This window comes from Plutella xylostella, chromosome 19 (assembly GCF_932276165.1).
Source record: "Plutella xylostella chromosome 19, ilPluXylo3.1, whole genome shotgun sequence".
Taxonomy (NCBI): domain Eukaryota; kingdom Metazoa; phylum Arthropoda; class Insecta; order Lepidoptera; family Plutellidae; genus Plutella; species Plutella xylostella.
Window position 1 is genome coordinate 2401884 of NC_063999.1, and position 26708 is coordinate 2428591.

A 26708-nucleotide genomic window follows, 5' to 3' on the forward strand; every position below is an offset into this window, starting at 1 on the left:
CAAAAGTCAAATCAAACGTCAAAATTTTCAAACAAACAAAATAAAAACAAACGAAACGATTCAATTCGAATTGAAAAGGATTATAAATCAAATAAGATCAAATTCTAGTTAAAATTTTAGTCCATGAGTATAGCCAAAACAGTGTTAAAACTCTTTAGAAACTACTTTTCCCTCGGTCTTCGATTCAAGATGGTTCGCCACTTCGAAAACCCGTACGAAGACTACAAAGCCGGCGAAGTCAATATAGAAAGCTCGGGTATTTGCCGGCAGATCGACCAGCACGTGAAGACCATACTGACGCGCCTGCCGCCGCTGCACCGGCACGTGGACGGCGGGCTCTACGTCGGCGTCGGCGGCGTCGCCTACATGTTCTACCATCTCGCTAAGAACCCTCTCTTATCGGCGAACAAGAAGCACTACGTCGAAAAAGGCATCGAGTACATCAAGCCAGCTCTAGAGACCACGACCGGCGACAAAACCTCGTTCCTGTTAGGAGACGCCGGCACTTACGCGGTCGCAACTGTTCTGCTCAAGGAAAAGGGAGACCCTGAGTACAAAAACACCCTCAGTAAGTACCAGGCACTGTATAGAACCTTTTTAAACCCTTCCATGTTGAAGTGTGGGTCAGATGAGTTCTTTGTTGGTAGAGCTGGCTACTTGGCTGCAGCTTTGTGGCTAACTCGAGAGTTGCAGGCACCTGTGTTCACTAAAGAAGAGCTTTATGCTCTGTGTGATGTGATTGTGGAGTCTGGACGGATGTACTCTGACCAACACAGCAGTCCGTCCCCTCTGATGTACCACTACTACAACACAGAATACCTCGGCGCAGCACATGGAATTGCAGCTATATTACAGATGCTCCTGTCTGTACCAGGATACCTTGAGTCCAACAGGGTAGCAGCTGTTGATATAAAGAATACCGTCACCTATCTAGCTAAGTTGCAGACTCCAGAGGGCAACTGGCCTTGTTGTATGGAAGAAATCAGTCATGCAGATCACAAGCTTGTGCACTGGTGTCACGGGGCTCCGGGAATGGTATATCTCATGGCAAAAGCATTCCTTGTGATGAAGGACCGCCTATACCTGGACGCCTGCATCAAGGCAGCCGACCTGGTGTGGGAGAAGGGCCTGCTTCGTAAAGGACCAGGTATATGCCATGGAGTGGCCGGCAATGGATATGTTTTCCTACTTCTGTACCGTTTAACTGGAGATGTCAAGTACTTGTACAGAGCAAAAGTGTTTGGTGAATTCATGAGTTCAGAATTGTTTCTGAAGGAAGCAAGAGTGCCGGACAATCCTCAGACCCTGTACGAAGGCACTGCTGGAGCTGTCTGCTATTTATCTGATCTTCTAGTACCTGAGAAGGCAGAATTTCCCTTCCAAGATGTGTTTTCTTAAATTGTTGACTGTTACCACCTAGATCTGACTGTACACTAGCATAGACTCATGTTTATTTATTACAAAGATTTCCCATTTACAATAATGATCCGTGTAGTTTTCTTTAAATCCAATTTTCTTTTCAAGTATTTTCAGTGTATTTTTAGGCTGTTGACAGTAATCATTTGGATTACCTTCATCATGTAAAATTTTCTTGTCATGGACATTTCAAATCTATTTTTACTAGACTAGACCAGTGAAAAGTGTCTCTTGAAAATATTAATTTTGCACTCTCTTTCTGTAGCCAGCCACTAACAATGCAGTTCCCTACTGGAAAAATTCTCTTATATTTTCTCATAATCCCAGTTATTAATTCCCACATATTAATAGATATTCTAAAGCATACCAACATAAAGAATGCCCTAATTTACGATGGGATGACAATGTTGGATAGAGTAACTTAACAAAAAAGATTGTTTAAAAATGGTATAGCCACAAGCAACTTGAAATTAGATACTGATGTAGCTTTTACTGATCTCACTGTGTCGCAAACCAAAACTGCTGTAGTGCTAAACACTTCATATTCTGGCTGGTTCAATGTTTTAGAAACATCTGATTACGAACACAGTTTTCGACACCCATTCCTATGGCTAATATTCACTGCTGACTTAGAAGATACAGCTGCAATCCTATCCAAATACCCCATTGAAGTGGATTCATCTGTTCTAATAATAACAAAAACTGATGAAAACAGTTACCAACTGTACGAAGCCTACAATACAGGGTTTTATACCCATGGGACTTTTGTAGTCAACAGTGTTGGCACCTGGAACAACTCTAGGCTTCACATGAAGGAGTCTAGACGGACTAACATGACTGGCGTGGTACTGAAGTGCATGGTGGTGGTCACCCAAATGCTGACCAATGAGACGCTGCCTACATTCCTGGAGCAGTCTCGCCCTTCTGGGTTCGACTTGCTGCACAAGAAGAAGTATTTCACACTGCTCAAGTATTTGCGCGATATGTACAATTTTAGGTGAGTTATTTAATGCTTACCTACCTTTCGATCACATAGCAAAAACGAAGTATATTTCGCAGTTGGCATGACATAATCCTGGTGAATTTTGGAGTAGGTACCACCTAGCTAACAATGAATTCGACAAACTGCCAGTAGACAACCTATTTGAAGCTCGATCATCATCAGGCCTAAACAGCAACACTGTCCTCAACCTTCCCCATCCAGCTACTTCCAGCCGTAACCTTTCTAAAAATGAAAGCGGACAAATATATTTATTAACTTACCCATAAATAATACCCCGATACTATGTTGGCGGCTTACTAACCAGTTACGAGCTGAAGCGGACGACCTCGTGGGGCTACCTGAACGAGTCGGCGGGCGGCGCGTTCGACGGCATGATCGGGGCTCTGCAGCGGGGAGAGATCGACATAGGCGGGTCGCCCGTGTTCTTCCGGGCTGAGCGGTTCAAAGTGCTTGATTATTATATGGAGACTTGGCGGTCGAAGTAAGTACTTTTGTTAGTTTTACCATCACATCATAGGTACAAAAAGCAGTGGGGTGACCCTTTTGTGACTTAGAAAGCATAATGTAGTGTACCTACCTAGATGCAATGGTTCGCATTTTATCTGACCCCGTCGACAATCAAACTTACCGCATAGAATAACGAGTACCTACTACTGTAAGTACTTGTTATTCTATGCTTACAGTTAATGCTGCACGGGTTTGATAAAGTATAACCAAAAATCTAGGAAAATCAAAAGAGACAAAATAATCCTTGATCACATACTAACTGTTAGGTTGCCTGGACCGCTTTTAGCGATATTCTAGTTCTGCTATATTATTGTCTATTTCAACCATTCCCAGACAATGCTTCATATTCCGCCACCCGAAGCGCGTGGGCGCATTCTACACCATCTTCACCCGCCCGCTCTCCACATCCGTGTGGTTTAGCACGGCGCTGCTGCTGGCCCTCTCCAGCGCCATGCTGGGGCTGCTGCTGCGGACGCGCGCGCTGCGGACGAGGGGCGACGACGATGATGAGTCGATGAGCATCGCGCTCCTGTCCATATGGAGCGCGGTTTGTCAACAAGGTGCAGTTGAAATAGCTTTATACTTTGTACCGTAGTTTACCTACCTATATATAACAAAGTAATTTTACCAAGGGTGAGGCCCCATTGGTTCGTTGTTGTGCCAAAAAATTAATATGGCAGCGGCGGCGGCGACGCGCGACCGACGCTGCGACGCAACGCACCATTGGGGCCTCGTCGTAAGCTGAGTGTGAGTGGCCATTAAATGTAGAGCGTGCGAATCGTGTCTCCGTAGTATGTTTACTCTCTAGTGAGTACCTATTGTAATGTAATAAATGATAATTAACTTGATAGCCGCAACTTTATTCCAGGTATGACCGTACAACGCAACTCGTCAGCCGTAAAGCTAGTCATATTCAGCACGTTTGTGTTCTCCCTGACGCTGTACCAGTATTACAACGCGGTGGTGGTGTCGACCCTGCTGAGAGAGCCCCCCAAGAACATCCGGAGTCTGGAGGATTTAGTCAAGAGTGACCTGAAGACCGGGGTTGAAGATGTGCTGTACAATATTGACTTTTTTAGAGTGAGTATTAGAGTTAGTTACCTATGTAAAAAGTAGTAAGCTTCACAATAAGTAGGCATGAGATGAGATACAGTACTGTGAGGATAAGAAGCCTAAATAAAGTTAACTCCCAGTTGCTGCAGTCAAACTATAACTACCTGGTGCTTACCAGAGGTAGTTACTACTTAAATAAAGTACATACTACATCTATGTTTGCAGCACACTACTAACCCGATTGCCATTCAACTTTACAATGAAAAAGTTGTGACTCACAACCAGAGGAACTTTTTCAAAGCGGATTATGGTAAGTAAGAGTGATATTTATGAGACCTAAAAGTTAATATAGGTAAGTACTAGCAGTTCCCGCGAGCTTCTCTTCGCTTTAAAAAGTTTTCCCATGGCATTCCGGGATAAAAAGTAGCCAATGTGTAATCAACCCTTTCTTCTGGCTACTGCATGTTTTTTTATTGACTAACTTTTATGAATTCGGCGGCTTACCGATATACCTATTTACAGACCTAGCTAATATATTTTTTGACCACCTTCCTGCAACTATTACAAGCAAACCCCGCCCTACCGCAGGCATGGCCCGAGTGAAACAAGGCGGCTTCGCCTTCCACGTGGACAGTTCCTCAGGCTACCGCATCATGCGACGCACCTTCGTGGAGAGAGAGGTGTGCGAGGTGCAGGAGGTGCCGTTGTTCCCGCCTCAGAACATGGTTGCGACGGTCAAGAAGGGGTCGCCGTATAAGGGTATCTTGGCTTACGGGTAAGTACCTACCTACGTGTTTTACTGTTTTAGGATAGTGAAGTATACTTAGAGCTGTAGGGTAGGGTAGGTAGGTAGGGTGGGGATAGGGTAGGGTAGGGTAAGAGGCGAAGCGAAGCTTGCGGGCAACAGCTAGTAAGTATTTTATGAAGGTTATCAATGCAAGGTATGGTAGATTTTAAATTCAGTACAGGAAAGGTCCGCGGATTACTTGGCGACGTTGCCACACAGGCACAACTCATATTTTAATATGAGCCACCATATGAATACTCATCCAGGCGATAAAGTACCTACAAATGAAATTGAATAACTGTACACAACCAAATAACTTCCACAGGCTCCGCAAAATGGCCGAATCGGGGCTCATGCACCGCATCAGAACAGTCTGGGACGAACCGAAACCAGCCTGCGTTCGGACGCCAGACTCGAGCGTCTTCTCCGTGTCAGTGGTCGAGTTCAGTACGCCACTCCTGCTGCTGGCGTGTGGCGTCGTGCTGGCGTTGATAGTGTTGGCTGGGGAAATAGCCGTTTGTAGGTGGCAGAGGAATGGTACTAAGGTGATGGTGTTGAGGGAAGTAGCTGTTCGGAAATGGGGGAATGGTGGTGGTGATGGTAGGTTGTTTAGGGAAGTAAGGGGAGTTAAGTTGATGAGGAAAGTGCGTAGGGTTGTTGCTTTCCGACATTAGTAGGGTCGACGACAGTTTCAAATGATGTAGGTAATCTTGTAGTGTCGCTGGAGGAACACATTGTTGAAGAGTTTAGTATTAGTAGCACTTGTACAGTCAAACTATAAAGTCCTGAAAACGGAACTGGATCCTAACTAATTGTTAAAGACCGTATTTAATCGTTCCAATCCAATCGAAATCCGTTAAAAAGCCATTTAAATTTGTATTTTATTTTTAAAATGTATGTAAAAGTAGGTATATTACATCTGTACTGCTACTCTTGATACGCAAGACGGTTATTCATATTGCGTTAATATTGTGCTCGAGTCAGAACCAATTTCAATTTAGATTTGGTACTCTTGACGTCTATTTGGTTACAATTCGGTTTCACTTAAAATTTGGTTATGACTGTTTGAAACTTTTTTTACGACTTTGTGAAAGAATGAATGAAAAGGAAAAAATAACAAAAACTGTCGTGAATAGTGTCAAGTTGACACTATCGAAGCGTCTGTAGTCGAGCGGGCTTCAGTGATCGTAACTGATCACTGAGGTTAAGCAACAACTGGCACGGTCAGCCATTGGATGGGTGACCAATTTCAAGTGGTTCTTTTCTGGACGCTTCCGTGCTTCGGACGGCACGTTAGGCCGTGGGGCCCGGTTGCTGCTTCGGCAGCAGTCCTTAATCCTAGTCAGAGGCCTGTACTGTATTTTATTTATGTAGCCTTGATGTATGTAACAAGTGTATCATTTGTTGGTCTTCAAATAAATAAATAAACTCTTTCAGCACAAGCTTGCTTGTGTTGGGGTCCACCAACCCGCACTAGGCCAGCGTGGTGGACTAGGCCTAAACCCTTCCTTCATGAAGGGCTCTATGTCTCCACATAGTTCATCAAAAAGTTCTTTTGTGAGGCGGTAATTATCGACGAACTCCGCCTGTCCCATTTCCACTGCTTCGTCCAAATATCTCACCATTCGCCGCTGATTTTTGCGCCTCCGGATATCTCTTCGCTGCGCATTGCGCAAAATCGCTATTCGTAGTGCTAAATAAGCCATAACACAGCATCTTTAGTCTCAAATACCAGTACCACACAAAACCACACAAAATCGCCACTCACAAGTACAAATACAAGTAATAAAGTTACTTTTTTCTCCTTGCCTTATAGATTGGCAAGTTTCTTGGCGACCCTCCTTGCGGGGTGAAAGACGCGGAGGGGACGAGGTACCCAAGACGACAGCGGGTAGCGGGAGGGTAGCGGGGAAGGGCAACGCGTGCACTGCATGTCATTGTTACGGCAGTCTCGGCCGCGCAGCCGAGGCGGCCACATGTCTTATATAGTCTGTCATAATTTGAGTGCGACCCACATGAGATCATTGGTCCTGAGACCATTAGTCTCAGGATGAGTGTGAGGCCTTGTTAATATTATCATTATATTATTATTAGGTAACTATAATTCGTCAACAAAATAACGTTAAAAACAACAAATCGTATAATGTCTCAATATAGGGGCTTCTTGAAGAACAGCGTACCGGATCAGTCATGCTACGCGGCTAAAGGTTGGTACCGCGCAGTCAGATACGAAAAAGTAAACAACAAAGACGAAGAGTCTATATGACAGAGCTTCAGTTGTCAGTTCTTGTAACTAGGAAAGCAACCAAAATTTATGTCATTTAATGAAAGTAATTAATGAGCAAAACACAGAGAAAAATTACAAAATTGATGAAATTTTGAAAGAAAATGATCATATTGTGCTTCGCCTACCCCCATACCACCCGGAATTAAATCCTATTGAACTTGTTTGGGGGTACGTGAAAGGCGAGCTCGCAAGAACGTCGATTGACTCTAACTTAGATGAAGAGATAAAAGACTTTAGGTTGCTTTTCTCTAATTATTCGCCTGAAAAGTGGAGAAATTGTGACGACCATGTCATAAAAAATTAAGACGAATATTATAAATCTGATAGAGTATTTGACGATGTATTGGACAGGTATGTTATTGTTTATTTATAATTTAATGTAAATTAAACATAAAATATTATAGGTGTACACTGAACTAATATGACTGGCGTACTCTAGTACATTATACTTCAAAGTAGGTATAATGTTTTATGGTTTTTGTCTTAGATTTATAATTGAAGTTAATGAAAACGATGATGAAGATGAGGATGACGACGGCGATGAACAAGTTCAAACAGAGAGTGAACATGAAAGTGACATGGAAATTGATTTATAAAATAAAACACTTTTACATAAATAAATTCAAATTGGTAGATATTCTGAAGGTAAACATCCAAATTTTAATGCTGTCAAACTATAAATTTTAAGCTAAATATGACATTTACGGGAACCCTCATAGAATAAAATTTTACTTACGTCAGAAATAGTTACAAGCTATCGCGAGATTAATCCGGGCACACTTTTCTACGTGTGTAGCATGTCGTGCTACCTCGCCCCCGCCACTTCTTTCACCCCGCAAGGAGGGTCGCCAAGTAACTTGCCACACTATAGCGATTGCGTATATCCAGTATGTTCAATATTGACAACTGTCAAAATGGCGGTCAAGAGTACCAACTTGCGTTCGTAACCGAATTTAGACTAGTTCACCCGAAAACCACCAAATACGGTAGGCAAGGTGGCGCCACCATCGTGTTCCAGAGTGCCAAATGACTCGAAGGCAAGCGTGACACAATGGATTGCGCGTCGAGAGTACCACTACTGACCATGATAAAAAGTCTTAGCAAAATCGCATTCTTTATTGTCAGAACTTTATAGTTCGACTATAGTAGCGGAATAATACAGGATTCTCAATACAGCATAACATTTATGTAGCATAAAATAATTTATAAAAATAAAAGATTTGAATCCATCATCCATCAGTTTTTTTATTTACTTGTTTACACATCTTGTACAGATACAGCGCACACTGCTTCGTGTGAAAAATTATAAACTTCAAAAATGCTGCGACTACTCGTAACTATATTAAAAATCATTATCATTATGTATTTTACATTATAATGTAAGCTATTTTAATTAACCATTTATACAAATTATAAACGAAACATGCTAAATTAGGCATTAATATAGAAAATAAGTTTTGTTTTTCCCGTGTTTTTCACAATTCGACTCGGAATAGTGTTTGAGAAAAAATATGTTGTGGTGTTTATTTATTTGGAATTTTTCGGGCATTTTGTGAACTGTACAGTTTTACATAACACAATCAACAACAGTCTGTTTGGAACTTGACCGGGTTAACTATTTACTCATCGTTAAATGGTAGGTAATAAACGCAGTGAAAAAGCTACTTATAATATTACTTAGTAAAGGATAAATCGAAATTGGAACAACAATAAAACCTCCATTAGGTATGTAGCAAACCGTTATAGAAAAAATATATTCAAAAACTCTACAATTATTATTTATTTACGATGATCAACCCTAGCTAAGCCACTCAATAATTATATCAAAGCCGTTTACAATACAATAACGAAGTCATCAAAAGTTCTGATTAGACGAAATGCATCGGTAGGTAGTTTCAATAACTCTGGCTACCGATGACTGGTATCTAGTTACTTTCATACGATTTTGACAGGTTGTAACTTTAAGGTCCTGTTTCACAATGTCTGGTTAGTGGCTACCTGGGAAGTAAAACTCATGCATGTCCAAAAAATAATAACAGAGAGTGACAGCATGTATTTTATCTTACAGGTAGCCGCTAATCAGACATTGTGAAACAGGCCCTTAATTTGTCAAAAGCGTACGAAAGCAACTACCAGTCATCGGTAGATAGAGTTATTGAAACTGGCAGTAAAAGTGTACAGTTCACAAAGGCCGGGCGACGGCGGGGGCGGGGCGCGGGGCGGGGCGGCGCTCACCGCTCCTCCAGCATGACCGTCTCCTGAGGAGTCAGCTTTAGGGCTTGCAGCGTGCTGGATAGCGGCTCTGTTGTTAGCTGGAAGAGTAAAGAGCAGATTAGGTACAAGCTTTTATACTCAGGGACTGGTTAGGTAGGTTTATCTTATAACAGTTTATTAGAATAACTATCTCATTAGAATAAACGCTAATTTATATGGGGCGGCTCGAGTACCGCTAGGCAACCCGCTTAAATTTGTGGAAACTCGTACTACACATGCATATTGTGTGACTTTACAGTCACGTATTGGATAACTTATGTGTTATGTAACATGAGAGTATCTTAAAATACTTACATCTCTTCTGGGCCAGCCAGAAATCACTTTATATGACTCGTGTGGAAAACCTTCTGATGCTAGGTAATCTAATAGCGCCTGTAACAAAAACAAAATTTTATCGTTTACTATGTAGTTGTAGCCGTTAGATACAATTTTATGTGTGTTTGATGTAAGCCAGTAGCAGATGACTTTTTGGCGCTACTTTTTATTGCCATCGCTACCTTATGCATTAAGCCACGCCCACGACCCATCCTTTAGCTGCACTATTCATAGAATCCGTACTTAAATATACCTATACCTACATCTCTGTCGGATTAGTCGGGTACCTATATATTTTTTTTTACCAAGCGAGTACTGAAGACTTTTTATAACGAACGAGTATGTCACTTGCACATTTCCGATATTGACAGAGATGGGTCATTGTTAGTACCAATAGCAACACAGTAAAAAGTATTGAGTAAAAAACTTTGGTACTCGTCTGTTAAAAAATATATACTATAGTAGCGGCGGTGGTAGGCGCATATATGTGCCGTCGCTCGGCTCCTCGACAGACATACCTGCAGCGTGTCGGTGTAGCGGAAGCGGCGCTCGAGACACGTGTCGTGCGGCGGCGGCAGGCGCACGCGGATGCGCGACACGTCGCCGTCGCTGGCGGCCGGCTCCGGCGGCACTCGCGACAGCGCGTCCGAGCGGTGCGCCTGGGGAAATAAGTGTGTTGATTACGTTGTGAATGCTGGAAAATAAGCCCCTTCTCCCACTACGCGACTCTCAAGCGTAGCGATTGCGATGCAAGCCTTGTTCGCATATATTTGACGAGTCAACGACGCGTCGAAGACTGGTTATTATAGGCGATCATAGGTTGCGTCGCGGTCGCGTTCGTTGAGAGTCACGTAGTGGGAGATGGGGCTAAGACAAATAACTATAGCGAGTATACTACAAAACAGCGCTTTAAAAGTGTCGAAATAGGAACATTATAGTTTTAACTGTTGGACGACAAACTTCAAGCGTAGTACCATAAGCATTACTAACTTGTGTTGACAAGATTGCATACACATAGGTAAGATATTATGTACATGCTATGTTTCGACTAAACTGCAGGCGCAATTGCGAAACCTAGGCTGTTTTAACAGCATGCGGATTTGATTAGCACGCAGGATTGCCCCGCCCCGCACGCGTTCATACAAGTTCTTATTCATTGTAACACGTGGAATATGCACGAGACTCGAAAAAATGGCGTGCCATCCCGCGTGTGATGAAATCCGCATACTGTTAAAAACAGCCCTATACATATAAACCGTCGTGAATAAAGAAAAAAAATATATTATGATCGTGGCGGCCGTGATATAAGTAGAGTACTTATTGACAGAAAATTTCATACTGTTTCTTTCTGAATACACGTGCATTATAAATAAATGTTTTTTTTGCAGTATGAATGAAACAAACTGTTTACCTGTTTCCGAGCTTCCTCTTGAAGTCTTTCGTTCTCTGCTCGTTCAATTTCTTGATTCTTTTCTAGTTCCACCTGTTTCTTCACTTCTTCTTTAGCTCTGTAAACGTGAATATTACGTAATTTAATTAATTATTTAACATTATTATGTGTAATATGTGTTGCATGTGTTTTTTAAATAAATAAATTTTGAATTTTGAATTTGAATTAGCCAACAGAAAATCTTAAAGGTATAATGAACTAAAATTATAATCTTAGGGCTGATTTTTCAATGGTCAGGTACATGTTATCTGAGGAATAATAGTCGCTGTCACTGTCTAATACAAACATTCAGACGCGAAAGCGTCAGAATTATTCCTCCTGACTGTTGAAAAATCAGCCCTGCTCCCGCTGCCACGCCTCGTCCTGCTCTTTCTTCACCCACTGCCTCTATCTATGTCTCTCTAACCTGTCAGCCTCGAGGCTCTATATCTCATTAACCTGTCAGCCTCGAGGCTCTATCTCTCTAACCTGTCAGCCACACACATTCCTTGATCTCCCCATCTCTCTCTCACCTGTCAGCCTCAAGGCTCTGCTGGTACGCCTCGTCCTGCTCTCTCTTCACCCGCTGACTCGCCTCTCGCTCTTTCTAACCTGTCAGCCTAAGACCTCTTGTTTCATCTTCTATCTCTCTCTAACCTGTCAGCCTCAAGGCTCTGCTGGTACGCCTCGTCCTGCTCTCTCTTCACCCGCTGCCTCGCCTCTCGCTCATGCTCCGCCTTCGCGTCCTGGTCTCTATCTCTCTCCAACCTGTCAGCCTCGACGCTCCATCTCTCTCTAACCTGTTAGCCTCAAGGCTCTGCTGGTACGCCTCGTCCTGCTCTCTCTTCACCCGCTGCCTCGCCTCTCGCTCTTTCTAACCTGTCAGCCTCAAGGCTCTGCTGGTATGCTTCATCCTGCTCTCTCTTCACCCGCTGTCTCGCCTCTCGCTCGTGTTCCGCCTTCGCGTCCTGGTCTCTTGCTGCTGCGAACCGCTCGATGGCCTCCACTAGCTGGCCCACTAGCTCGGAGACGCCGACGTTGCCTGGGGGGAATAGGTTTTATTAGTTATTATTGTGTTTTAGTTAAAAAAATTGAGAGGCCGGGCTAGGCCTAGGCTAGACTTAAAGAAAACAAAATAAGTATTATAACTGCTAGCTGACATAGTAAATGATAACTGACATGATAAAAGGGGAAAATATTTCTGAACTCATTTTACTTCTTACTGTCTGGGACAAAAAACTAGACTAGGGGTTTGACCGTGGTGAAAGGATTAGCCAGTCAGAATCACTCGATGGCAGAAATAGTTTGTTAGTTAGGCATTTCAACGGCACTAGACACAACCCACTCACCGTTGATAACGGAGTAGATCTCCGTGTTGCTGCGCACGCGCATGATGACCAGCAGCGCGGGCAGGCGCTCCACGGGGATGCTGCGCACCGTCATGGACGCCATGGGGCCGAGCGCGTTCGCTATTGACGTTAGGAGCCTGCGACAAATAATAAAAGTAGTTGGTTATTAGAACAGACAGATATCAATAAGGGTGAGGCCAGACGAGCGTGATTTTGTGAGTTGTGAGTCGCTTATTCCGGCAGTATGTGCGCGGGGACGAGGGGAGCGAGTCATTTACCGCCCCCATCAACCCGCGCAGCAGAATACGCGACTCACAACTCTCAAAATTACGTTCGTCTAGCCTCACCCTAATGAGAAAAACTAAAAGGTAATTACAGATGGCGGCTTAAGCGACTGTGCCTCATTCTCCAGTTCTAATTGGTTAGTTCAGTCGCCATTTTTTGTACCAAACTATGTAATTGGTTAGAACCTGAAAGGCACACTCGATATAGTGCTCCCAAAATTTCACTTGGTTTTCTTACCCATTATAATGTAGTCTTACGACTTTCTTGTGTAAGTAGATAGGACACCATTGTAACACTTTCACGCAGAAACTACTGAACGGATTTTTATGAAAATTGCTATATAGGAATCAGACACACTGGATAAAATAAAAACATGTAAAATTCGTATGCGTATTCGTATGTAAAATCCGTATCACGTGAGTACAAATGTGCTGCGAAAAAAGCATGGCTCAAAAGAGCCACCTCTGATTACCCCTTCGGGGATTACAGTCGAGAGTGCATATGTATGTATGTACTTACATTTGGTTGTTGTGCGCGAGCGTGGCACCCCAATTCTATAATAATGAAGTTAGCTACAAGACTTGTCTTAGTAAAACTCGTCTTATCTCCAACACTCACATCTGGTTGTTGCTCGCGTGCGTGAGGTCCCAGCCGTACAGCACGAAGTTGTGCGCCAGCGTGTGCAGCACGGTCTCGCAGCCGAGCAGCTGCGCGCAGAACACGTGGGACAGCACGGACTGCTCGTGGTGGAGGTACACGCCGAGGAGCTGAAGCTGTACTCACATCTGCTCCTGCCTGGCTTGGTGTATGTAACTTAAACACTGTTTAACAAGTGTCTAAATTCATATGCGAAGACTTGTCTTAGTAAAACTCCTCTTATCTCCAACACTCACATCTGGTTGTTGCTCGCGTGCGTGAGGTCCCAGCCGTACAGCACGAAGTTGTGCGCCAGCGTGTGCAGCACGGTCTCGCAGCCGAGCAGCTGCGCGCAGAACACGTGGGACAGCACGGACTGCTCGTGGTGGAGGTACACGCCGAGGAGCTTCCGCTGGAATTAACGAGTTATTTGTTAGATTATTTTTTGTATTAGAGGGTCCTGTGGTGAATGGAAGAAATGTCTACAGTATTTTTATGATTGCATTATTATGTAATTTGAAAAAATCTTTTAAATAGAATACGTGGTATCATCATCACCATCATCAGCCAATAATCATCCACTGCTGGACATAGGCCTATCCCAAGGAGCGCCACAACACTCGGTCCTCGGCCTTGCTCATCCAGCCCCTACCGGCTACCTGCCTAAGGTCACGGTCCAACGGGCAGGTGGGCGTCCCACGCTGAGTTTGCGTCTCTACCCCAACGGTTATCGGTTCTTCGGCAGATATTACCAGCTCACTGCCGCTTCAGCTTGCACATTTTGACAGCTATGTCGGCCTTAGTCCTTTGACGGATAACCTCATTTCTGATACAAAAACAGCGACAACTACTCACATCTTACAAGATTATCTATTCTTGGACCAACATGCGGTATGTTGGTCGAGCGCCTACCTCAGCTACTGCAACACCCAGGCTTGCTGCTCCAGTTTACTCGGGAGCTAGACTGGCTGAACTGTATTTAAGGGGATATGTACAAAGGTTCCACTCGAGAGAGCCACGTACAGGACCTTCGCCCCCCTCTCTGAATAGAATAGAACACAATAGAACTCACATCTTTAGCGGGTTTGAGGCAGGCCTCCTTGATGGCGTCCTGCAGGGTTTCCTCGAAGAAGCTGGGCGTGTTGGGTCCGAACTCTATGCACCGCAGCCGACACTCGGTCCTCGGCCTTCCTCATCCAGCCACTACCGGCTACCCGTCTTAGGTCGTCGTCCGCTCGCTAGCAGGAGGGCGTCCCACGCTGCGTTTCCTGTTTGTGGTCTCCATTCGAGAACTCGTCTACCCCAACGGTTATCGGTTCTTCGGCAGATATGACCAGTCCACTGCCGCTTCAGCTTGCATATTTTGACAGCTGATTAAAATAACCTTAGTCATCTGACGGACAACCTCATTTCTGACACAAAAACAGCAACTCACATCTTACAAGATTATCTATTATTGGACCAACAGAGCGCCTACCTTAGCTACTGAAACAAGCAGGCTTGCTGCTCCAGTTTACTCGGGAACTAGGCTGGCTGAGCTTAGGTAATTTATGGGGATATGTACAAAGGTTCCACTCAAGAGAGCCACGTACAGGAACTTCGGCCCCCTCTCTGAATATAATAGAACTCACATCTTTAGCGGGTTTCAAGCAGGCCTCCTTGATGGCGTCCGCCAGGGTTCCCTCGAAGAACGAGGGCGTGTTGGGTCCGTAGCGCGCGCGGAACCGCGACCCGAACTCTATGCAGCCGATCGCCTCGTCCTCCACAGCTTCTGACACTGGGGGAAAGAAGGAAATATTATTATTATAAAATCCTTTATAGCATAAAAAAAAATTGTACAAAGGCGAACTTAATGCTACCAGAATTCTCTACCAGTTAACCTTTGGTGATGTCGAGAAAGTGAAATACTGTTTAATGGCTTTGTTTCTTTTATCGAATGTCAAATAAACTACGGAAAGGACTACTTTTGGGTGCATGTTATTAAATATTATAAGCGTGGCCTATTGTAGAGTGTAGTATAGGGTAGTAGCTGTTTATTTCAAAAAGCTTTGGCTGATAATGTGTAAATTCAGAATGTCAGCTCCCACATCATAAATTTCATGAAAGTAGTTTTTACGTGAAAGAGTAGCCAACATCCATACTCACAAACTTTGGCGTTTAAATTACTCAACTAAGATTGCTAAGTCTAAAACTGTACACACGAAAACTGTTTGAGAACTTTAACAATCGCGTTGATTTTAGTGACATTGGTTTATGTATAGAGCTTATTGAAAATCCCACACCCTCTCCACTCCAAACTCCACCTTATCCATACTCACTTAAGGGCTGCAACCACTCGAACTTGACGAGGTCCACAAACATGTTATCCACATACAAAATCCCTTTCCACGCCAAACTCAACCTTATCTATACTCACTTAAGGGCTGCAACCGCTCGGACTGCACGAGGTCCACGAACATGTCGTCCTCGGCCACGAACCCGTCGGCCGAGTCCTCCACTTCTTCCACTGAACTGTTCTCGCTGTCTGAACTGTCGATTATTATCTGTTGAACAAGAAAAACGAATTATTAATATGTGGTTGATTTCATGTGATCGTAGCGTGGGACGCCCTACAGCCCGTTGACAACTTTAGGCGGGTAGCCAGAAGTGGCTGGATGGGAAATGGTTGAGGACAGAGCCTCGTGGAATCTTAGAAGAGGCCTATGTTCAGAAATATACTAGGTATTTACGAGCTGATGATGAGGATGACTGCAATATAACCTCTTGCACTTGTTTTTAATTAAGCTAGGTACCCCAAGACCCGACCATTACTGGGCGGTCTCTTATGCTCTTATCAGTGGAGTAGAACGATTTCGACAGATGAGGTGGACGATATCCTTCCCTTTCATTCGTTCATAAATGCAACATGGTGCACATATTCCGCCATTTTAGATAACAATTTTACCTGTAATTTTATGTGTAAACTTCACCGCGCACTCCTAAAAGATAGCTCACCCTCTTATAATCCTTCTGCTTGGCGGGCGCTCGCTTGACGGCGAGCTCGTGCTCGGGGCGCGAGAGCCCCGCCATGGCCAGCACCGTGTCGTCCAGCCCCGACACGCCCCAGCCCGACCATCCCGTTCATAGTAGATATTCACTCTGCGCTCTATTACTATTCGTCAATGCAATATGGCGCCATTGCTAAAATGGCCGCCATTTACTGAACGTACAGACCGATTGCTGGACGCTCATCGCTGTGTACTCTATCAGGTAACATTCGTGAATGCAACGTGGCCGCCATTTTCGTGTATATACATGGTTAGACCTTCGCGGAGCGTGTTTTGTTAATGCCGGTTGGCGCCATTACTAAAATGGCCGCCGTTCTGAATGTCCCGAAGAGATAACTCACCCTCTTGTAGTCCTTCTGCTTGGCGGGCGCCCGCTTGACGGCGAGCTCGTGCTCGGGGCGCGAGAGCCCCGCCATGGCCAGCACCGTGTCGTCCAGCCCCGACACGCCCCAGCCCGACCATCCCGTTTGTGGCGGACTCCTAGCCACTAGTTCAGACGAAGATCAACAGATGGCGCTCGGAACGCAGTACAGAGAAGATGTATGGGAACTACGCAATTTACTATGAAAATCCTACATCGCGCATTCGAAGTTTCTCACCTACTCTGCAATATATAGAAATCCCCAACGCTAACCGTTGGGCAGCTGCCCGCCAGGCCACACCACCCGGCCTGGTCGGAGGATCCTCCCTTTGCATGGGGATGCTCCAACACCTCCAGCATCTCCATACGTTCATAGTAGATATTCACTCTGCACTCTATTACCATTCGTAAATGCAATATGGCGCCATTACTAAAATGGCCGCCATTCTGATGAACGTACAGACCGATTGCTGGACGCTCATCGCTCTGCACTCTATTAGGTAACTATCGTGAATGCAACGAGGCGTAAATGGCCGCCATTTTGGTTTAGAAACATAGTTTTTCCTTAGCGGAGCGTGTTTTAGTAATGCCGGTTGGCGCCATTATTAAAAATGGCCGCCGTTCTGAGCACGTTTTTACCGCGTGCGCTCCATCACTACTACGTATGATTTCCTAAAGAGACAGCTCACCCTCTTGTAGTCCTTCTGCTTGGCGGGCGCTCGCTTGACGGCGAGCTCGTGCTCGGGGCGCGAGAGCCCCGCCATGGCCAGCACCGTGTCATCCAGACCCGGTACGGACGGCCATCCCGACCATTGCACATAGCTAGCCACCACTCTATTCATTAGCTTTTCTTGAATTTGAGGAAGCTTCAAGACCATTGCTCGGCGCTATATATGCGTTCTACGCTCTTTGAAAAATCATTCGTTCATAAAAGCAAAATGGCGTAGATAGGCGCCATTTCTAAAATGGCCGCCATTTTGTTGTAGATACATGTTATTACCTTTGGTGACCGTGTTTTTATAAATGCAACAGCTCTCGTTCATAGTAGCTATACGCTTTGCGCCCTATAAGGTAGCATTGGTAAAAATGGCTTTTACCTTAGCGGAGTGTTTTTGTTAATGCCAGTTGGCGCTATTATTAAAATGGCCGCCGTTCTGAGCACATTTTTGCATACCGTGCGTAGCTACTCCACCGCTTCACTCCATCCCTATCATGTATGGTTTTCCAAAGAGACAGCTCACCCTCTTGTAGTCCTTCTGCTTGGCGGGCGCCCGCTTGACGGCGAGCTCGTGCTCGGGGCGCGAGAGCCCCGCCATGGCCAGCACCGTGTCGTCTAGACCCGGCACGGACGGCCAGCCCGACCATTGCTGTGGGGGAAAAATACATTTGAAATAATCCAATATAATTAAACCACGATAACAATGAATAGTTTATAAAAGTAGAAAAAGAGAAAAAGCAAAGGAGAAAGAGAATAACGCCTTGAGGAACACCAGCCGTCAAGTCAGCCCAATCTGATAGAACAGAAGGACCATGGCGTATTGGCGACATCGAAGATAAGAAGAGAACCAGCTCATAGCGGGAGCGAAGATCTTGTGACATTCGAGGACGGCGAGCAACAGATCTCTTTATATTTTATAGATCAAAGGCTTTGATGAGATGAGAGAAGTTATTTCCATTTGTACATAGATAGATACATATCAAATATAAATATCAACACCCAAGACCCGATTACAAATATCTGTCTTTAAACAAATATCTGCCCCAGCCGGGAATCGAACCCAGGACCTTCGGCATAGCAGTCAGGGCCACTAACCACTACGCCATTCGACCGTCAATTTGTTAAGATATACTTATGACTTGATGATGTAAGCAGTTAATGTAAGTACTTTTTATTTATTACTATAACGATGTCAATAAGACGGTTGTGACGCCATTTATGCTATGATAGCCGTTAGCACTGGTAAATCCATCAAAATAGATGTAATACATAGTGTTAATTGCTTTAACACGATCCAGAAAAAATCTGGGGATCTCATTTAGTCTACTATCAACATGTAACTTTTATGTTAGGCAAATTAAAGCTGGGTTTTAGATAATACTTTATATGATTTAAAATGTTTGAACCAAGAGATCATTCACCTTGTTTACTAAAATATTATGTTAAAAACATTAAACCTGTGTTTAGATCATACTTTGTATGATTTACAATATGGATAGCATGGAGGTCATTCACCCTATTTATTTCTTCCACTTTTTGCTAGGTAACCAATAAGACAATATCTAAAAATAATACTCCCAAATTCGTCAGCCGCGCTCCACTCATCCATAAAGAGTTTCAAGTTTTAAGTTACACGTTTCAAGTCCGTCTATCACTTCTATCTTTACTTTTCCTATAAGTATTATAAACCAGTGTCCCATCTCACCTGATGCCTCACGGGCACGTCCGTGAGCGCGTAGAAGTCGTTCTTCACTTCCTGCACGGTCTTGGTGCCGGGGAACTTGAGCGTGTAGTCCTTGTCCTCGAACTTCACCTTCAGAGTGTACGTTTGTGTTAGCAGCTCGGCCACTCTGTGGACGGAAATTGTACATTGTTAAAAAAAAATTATAAATGTTGTTGCAAAAGTAGTATTGTGATGACTCTCATCGTCATTCTAATCAACTTTTGTTCCATGTCTTCATAATTTGCGAAAACAAAGTAATCAAAAGAACATACAAAAATATCTTGTGGCCAAGAAAATTAAGGTTCACAGCAGGCCACTTATTATCCGTTTTCTCTTATTTTTTTTATTGGTGGTTTGTATATCTACTACTTTATGTATTGATAAGGTCGTTGATTGAAATCCATACACCACTGCCTAATAAATAAGTGCACATACTATTTAACAGATCTGTGATAGAATTAGGCAGTTAGATTAGCTATCAGTTGCTAACTGCCCAGGGTTGTTGTCGCCATTTTGATCCATTTGCATTGTCCGTATTGCTTTTGTTTTCCCCTACACATGTCCACCCAGTCCCATTGCATTTTCATCCCACTAAAAGACAGTTGAAAGTCGCCATGTAGCATTTGTTTATGCCCCAAAAGCCATTCGGACTCACTCGTCATCAGCGGCCTGCTGGTAATAGAAGAAAGTGCACCAATGGCATCGCTCTGTCTGTTGACACCGCTGACTACCTAGTAGGTGTCTTTCGGGTGGGAATGGAAACAGACAGAGCGATGCCATTGGTGCTCTTTCTTCTATTACAGCAAAACGCGCTCTGAGTACTTACTTATCATTCGGTCATAAATGCGCCGGTGGTATCCATTTTGCTCTTATTTTATGATAATAGCAAAAGTAGTGCCATTTAGGTGCAAATAAGAACGAAACGCTCCGAACCGTTGTTACCCTTTGCTTTATAAAAGAAACATTTCGCCGCCATTTTTATCCAGTACAGTCATGGAAGTAGAAAAAAAGACGGAAGGAATCTCGCTAACTAAAAAGTGACGCACCCAAAGTAAGTCAGTTTCATTGTTACGACAAGCCCGCCACACGCACATTCACATTCAAAGTAAGGGGCCGTCCATTAATCACGTGAGGTCGTTTTTCTCATTTTTTGACCCCCCCCTCCCCCCTGGTGATATTTGGTGAGGTTTGGGACCAACCCCCCCTCCCCCCCCATGGATCACGTGTATTTTTTTGGAAGTCCAGGTAAAGGCTATTTTTGACTAAAAAAAAATATAACGAAAATTGCAACGACTCGGCGCGGTCTTTCGCGAAGCGCGGGGAGTCGTTGGTTAGCAACGGCGGACGAGTCAATCAAGGTCATACTACAAATCGTTCAAATTTTTGCGCCGTTCAAAATTTCGGTTCAGAAATACCTAGCGCTTTTTGCAAAAAATTAATACACGTGATGTCTAACGAGACCCCCCCCTCCCCCCTCGTGATGTTTCGTGAGGTTTTCCCTACCCCCTCCCCCCCCCCTTTGAGCCTCACGTGATTAATGGACGGCCCCTAAGTCAGTCCGCCGCCGCGCGCCAATCACGTCTCACCTACGCACCCACACACTCTCATGTCGCCGCCATTGTTGTGCTTCAGTGTTTAGTAAGCGAGATTCCTACCGCCGGTTTTTCTACTTCCATGAGTACAGTATATAATCTCTAGAAAAAACAAAACGGCGCCCATCGCCGCCATTTTGCTTTTTCAAGACACCATATCAAAATGGCCGCTTCATGAAACAAAACGCCATTTGTAAAATCGCTTCATTTTGCCGCCATTGTCATCCAGTTACATGCTCCTTATAGCTTTTGTTTTTCCACTAAAAGCCATTCGGACTCACTCGTCATCAGCGGCCTGCTGGTCGGCGGCCTTGAGCCGCAGCACCTGCCCGCGCGCCAGGCCGAGCGAGCCCAGCGCCGCGCCGGCCGTGGCGCGCGAGCCGCCCAGCCCCGACAGTTGTTGTCTGCAGTACGGCACCCCGCACACTAGCTCCAGCCGCTTCTTTAGATCACCTGTGGGGTAAGGCACGGTGTTAGCACATCTAAATATCAACCCACCAACCTGGTGGTCCAGCGTGGTGGGAAATGGTCCAAGCTTACGAAGGCAGTTTAGACCTTGGGGATATGCACAAAGGTACCGTTTGAGAGAGCCAAGTGCAGGTACTTACACTACCACAGAGAATAGAATAGAAAGGCACAGTGTTAATAACAGGATAGCGGTAGAGAGTAGGCGATAGTGGCTGGATGAGGAGGGTAGAGGACAAAGTGTTGCACTAATCCTTGGTTATGGCATATTGCCAGTAGTGGACAATCATGGGCTGATGATGTGATGACCTTAAACAGATAACCAGCAGTGGCTGGATGTGGAAAGCCAAGGACAATGTGGCGCTCCATAGCAGAGACCTATGTTAAGAAGTGAATGATTATGAGTTGATGATGGATAGGCAATGGAAAATAACCATAATTTTTAGTTCATGACTTATACATATAACTTATATCAGTGGAACTACATATTTGATCTTTTATCATTGTGGGAAATCTAACAAAATATAGTAATATATACAGTTACCTACCTACTACAGAACTATAGTAACTCATTCTCTACTTACTGACTGTAGCTGAAGAAGACATTTTGATTTCATGCATTTTATTGTTAAAGTTAACTTGTAGTTCTACTAGGTTGCTAACATTATTCCGAGGGGACGAAGTTGAGGCTTCATTTGTATAAATCCGATCTGGAATAGAATAAAATAAATATTATCATATAACATATGAATAAAGGTTTGTGCTTGAGGTACATATTCCACTTCCTTCTTGGGTGTTGGATGAGTCTTAAAAGGTCTCTCTGTGGAAAATTGGGTATATCAGAAGTAAAATATATGAAGTAAAAGAATGTTAGAAATCAGTCCAGTAATTCAGAGTCTATTCATTCCAAAGAATATTTGTTTTCTTCTTTATTACAATAGTGTACAGTTCTCCCATATTAATAATGCGCATGCAAATCTTCGCAAACTGTCGTATTCCCGGAAACACCCGAATCATTGAATCGTAAGAGCCTTTTGCATTTTGATCCTTGTTCGAAAGAAATAGTAGTCAATATCATGTGACACATAATCGAAAACAATTTGGGCGGTCGGTGGCTGTCACCGATCAGTCAAGGGTCTCAAGGTCAAGATCAATATTACTTTTGTGGAATTATAAAGAGCTGCAATTACACATCGTTCTTGTTATTTTTTTCAAATGTGAATTTAATTTCAACTTTAATTATTTTTGACGATGCCATATTATGAGGCACATTTAAGAATAAAATATCCGTCACATTGATAGACTTCACTTTGCCAATAAAGCCACACCCAAAAGACCAAGTTTGTAATTGTAATATTATTGTGAATGATCAGCGCTGTAAATACTTTTGAACTGAGATTTTAATGTAAACATTTTTATTAATGTGAAATAATTAGTGCTGTAAATACTTTTGAACTGAGATTTATTTTTTTTTAAATAAACCTGTGTTTGAAATCCATTTCTCCTTATAATATAAACCTTGTGTTATTCAAACCTTCTTTCATCCATCTTTACATCAGCTTCAGTAAGACATTTGAAAAGTACCTACTGTAACATTTTCGAAGTAAATATTAATATTATGGAATATTATGAATTATCGAATCAAATTTCGTTACTGATAAATCAATTATCTCTTTTAGCACCAATTACATAATTCTACTAAAATTTCATGAAGAAAAATGCACTTAACCACTCTTAATACATAATAGTTTTCTAACGCTCGGGAATACGACCGTTGCCGAACAATGACGAAGATTTCTATGTGCATTATCAATTTTGGGGAACTGTACATATACTATACTAGCTGTTGCCCGCGAGCTTCGCTTCGCCTTAAAATTATTTTGCCGTGGACTACTCCCGAACTACCTACCCAATAACATGCCATGGTGGTATTAAATTAGATGAAAGTTGAGAAATAAGTACGAAGATACTTGACTAAAAATGATTTTCATGACTTCATTGAGCAAAGACTTGTATAGCAATGGCAGAATAGTAATTTATAAATGTTTAATTTCAAGCATCTAACTTATGCAGTTTTGGTTTTTTTCATACTACTTATTTTTTTTCACTTTAACTCCCATTTTTCAAAACAAAACCATAACTTTACTAAGGTGTGCAGACATGTTAGATTGAAAACATCTAGGTATCTTGCAATATCCTATTGTAACTAAGCTTTACGGCTGTTTTAACAGCATGCAGATTTCATCACGCACGTGGGATAGCACGCCATTTTCCCGCATCTCGTGTGCATATTCCACGCGTCACAATGAATACTTGTATGAACGCGTGCGGGGAAATCCCGCGTGCGTGATCAAATCCGCATGCTGTTAAGTTAATGCCGAATTTCAACCGCTAACTCTGGTTTTTGTGGGAAAATACGGTACCTAAGCTACGTCCCTTCCTAATTTCAAGTGCCTAAGCTACGTTTAGCCTGTGCGTGTCAGTCATGGGAATTCCGTATAGAAAATCTCTGCATATTTTCCTAAAACACCTACGTAATAAGTTTCATGGTTTTATCTTCAAAAATGACGCATAAGAACCAAATGACAATGAATTAAACGTATTGAAAAGTACAGTCGTTTATTGGGTTGTTTTCGAGGACCTTAAAAACTTACTGCAAATACATACAAACTATAAGTACATTAGCTAAAATCAAACCATACCGAGATCTATATCCGATCCGACAACGCCATCTAGGAGCGGACATAGCTACTATATAAATTAAACTTCTAAAACTCAACACCCATAAAACTTTCAACCCCTATATTACACCCCCACACTGGGTTTTTTTTATATGCTAATTATTATTTTTTTGTGATTATGTAGTGCCTAAATACAAAATATAATGTTTTTATCTTCAAAAATGACGAACTTCATACAAAATATGAACACCTATTTCATCCACTCACAGATCGAAGTTTCAAAAACGCTAGAACAAAATGTTTAATTATTGCTCATCAAGTGCTTAAATATAAAGTTTATTTAAAAAAAGATCTACCCCGGCCGGGAATCGAACCCGGGACCTTCGGCATAGCAGTCAGGGTCACTAACCACTACGCCAGTCAGCCGTAGTATTTTTATCTTTTAAAATTAAGTATTCGCATACAACTTTTAACCCCCCCTTTTAACCCCTTACAACCTCCGTTTCGCAATAAAAAGTAGCCTATGTTCTTTCTCAGGGTCTAGACCATATGTATACCAAATTTCATTCAAATCCGTTCAGTAGTTTTGGCGTGAAAGAGTAACAGACAGACAGACAGACAGACAGACAGTTCCGGATATAACCAACAGATGGCACTAAAAGCGCAATACAGAGAGCTTGTATGGAACCGAGGCGAATTAATATGAAGATCCTACATCGCGGTATTAAAGTTTTTCAGTTGTCTGAAATAAATACAAAACCTAATATATTAAATCTGTTCTATAGTAGGAGAGTCAGACAGTGACTTTCGCATTTATAATATTAGTTAGGATGTAATTAGGTACATGGCAGTTTAAACCTTGGGGTTATGTACAAAGGTTCTATTCAAGAGAGCCAGGTGCAGGTACACAGAGAATAGAATAGAATAGTTACCTGGTGGGTGTATTTTTGGAGTTATCACAGATATGTCCTCGTCTATCATCTCAACATCATGTGTACTGTCACTGGGCTGTGCTGTTGGGTTGTTTCCATCTTGCGGCATCACACGGTTTATGGCTGTCTGTAAATAACACAAAATACAAAATTAACTTTATTACCTTAAAAAAGCGGTGGTTGTGGTTGGTGGCCCCATTTGTTCCGAGCCTTAAAACATAACTTTTTAAAAGAGCCACTGGTGGCACTGTGTTTCTATTCAACAAACGGCCGCTATTGGCGGTCTACACTTCCTATTATAATTATAAATTTTAAATTGAATGCTAATATAGTCAGTTATGAAAATTAAGGGTTCTATGACAAAGAAAATGATTCTAAATTTTGTGAGGCTGTGGTTTTGTGTATTGCTGAACAATTTAGATAAAATAAAGGTGGAACACTCTTGATTAAAGAAGATATTAAGATCTAACAGAGATAGTAGCCAAGAAAGATTCAATTGGAAACAAGGCATTCATACTAGAATTTTTGTGAAGCTATGAAAGCTTTTATTTAATCATGTAAACATTCCTTTAAGTTTAAGATCCTGATTCAAAATAGTATTCTTTCAACTTACCAGCAAGTCCCAGTTGGATTCTTCAAGGTGGTATATAGCTTCGGCAACATCATCTATTGCTGTAATGCCCTGGAATTTATATTAGATTTTACATTATTATGGTCCATATTATCAAAAGATAAAAAGGAAACCTCTTTAAAATCTGTCTTATTTGACGAAACACAAATCACAAAAGGTTCACAGCTTTAATATAAACAATAACGTAACGAATGTAGGTAACCTTCCATGAACTAACTTCGTAACATACTCAGGAAGACTAGAGCACAAAAGAACATAACAAAGGACTTGGTAAAATAATTATTACGCGATTGCCTTTCACTTAATTTCTCGTAAAGTGATTAATTAATACATTAGCATGATGAATTGTACAGAAAACATACGAAAAACACACAAAATCATAACGTAAGAAGCGTTAAAACAAAATTCATAGTCACTGTTTTTGTATCACACATAACCTGTTCAAATTTTGATTTAGGGACTAGAGAATAATTTCAAAGCCTGTGTTAGTAAGTAAAAAATATTTACCTGGAAATTTGCGAGAATTTCTTCACGGTTTTCAGCCATTTCTTTAGAAATTGAGCTCAAAAATACTTGACATTTACGAATTCAGACAAATCACTCAAACATTGACCATAAACTAGCTAGATTAAACAGTAGACAAAGATCATAGAGTGGAGTGCGTAGAGTAGAAGTCAAAACCGCAGAATAATAAACTTGTCACTTTTGCTTGCCAGGCAAGTGGATGGGATAGAAAGTGGGCAGTCAAGTAACCTTCTCGTTTAGAGAAGTTTTATGTTCCTCGCAAGTAAATAATCCACGTTTCAGCACGGTAAAGCATGGTTTGGTTATAATTTTTGAAAATATAAAAGGTCGACACGATTTTTTTATAGGAAAAATATTATAAGTAATACATAGTTAATGATCCTTATTTATTTGTTATCTTCAAAAATATTATAATTTTCTACAACAGTATGGATTCGTTCGTTGTGATGCCTATTTTAGGTAAGCGAATATGATTGTTCGTTTGCCCATTTTTGTGACTTTTTTTTGTAAGTAATAAGTAACTACTTAATAGTTACCTACTAGAAATGCGACCAAGCCGTACCACCTTTATCAAGTATTTAACTACCGCGGGCGGCCGGGGATCGAACCCGAGACCCTAAGGCACAGCAGTCTGATAAACTAACTACTGTGCTATTCTATCCGGTCTTATCCTGAATCCTGACCTCTGGTTT

At 42.5% G+C, this 26708-nt stretch overlaps 3 protein-coding genes across 3 annotated transcripts; 2 read left to right on the plus strand and 1 right to left on the minus strand.

Moving 5' to 3' along the window:
• Positions 1 to 26: 26 nt before the first annotated feature.
• On the plus strand, positions 27 to 1486 carry LOC105380343 (lanC-like protein 3). Its single transcript, XM_011549872.3, has one exon. It carries the CDS (start codon positions 124 to 126, stop codon positions 1396 to 1398), a length of 1275 nt encoding a protein of 424 aa, XP_011548174.3. The 5' UTR covers positions 27 to 123; the 3' UTR covers positions 1399 to 1486.
• A 184-nt stretch (positions 1487 to 1670) lies between these two features.
• Positions 1671 to 5501, plus strand: LOC105380370 (ionotropic receptor 75a). Its single transcript, XM_048627593.1, is given in 7 exon segments — positions 1671 to 2413; positions 2724 to 2900; positions 3260 to 3486; positions 3795 to 4006; positions 4205 to 4289; positions 4568 to 4754; positions 5092 to 5501. Coding segments are annotated over 7 exon segments (1956 nt in total). The 5' UTR covers positions 1671 to 1694; the 3' UTR covers positions 5441 to 5501.
• A 2777-nt stretch (positions 5502 to 8278) lies between these two features.
• Positions 8279 to 26143, minus strand: LOC105380344 (FAS-associated factor 1). The gene is made up of 16 exons (XM_048627636.1): positions 25999 to 26143; positions 25474 to 25542; positions 24861 to 24987; positions 21832 to 21957; positions 21064 to 21235; positions 19173 to 19317; positions 17991 to 18116; positions 15758 to 15884; positions 14973 to 15118; positions 13599 to 13753; positions 12421 to 12557; positions 11951 to 12113; positions 11054 to 11150; positions 10161 to 10301; positions 9622 to 9699; positions 8279 to 9365 (listed from the first exon to the last, which is right to left on the minus strand). Exons 1-16 carry the CDS (start codon positions 26035 to 26037, stop codon positions 9285 to 9287), a joined length of 1929 nt encoding a protein of 642 aa, XP_048483593.1. The 5' UTR covers positions 26038 to 26143; the 3' UTR covers positions 8279 to 9284.
• Positions 26144 to 26708: the final 565 nt, after the last annotated feature.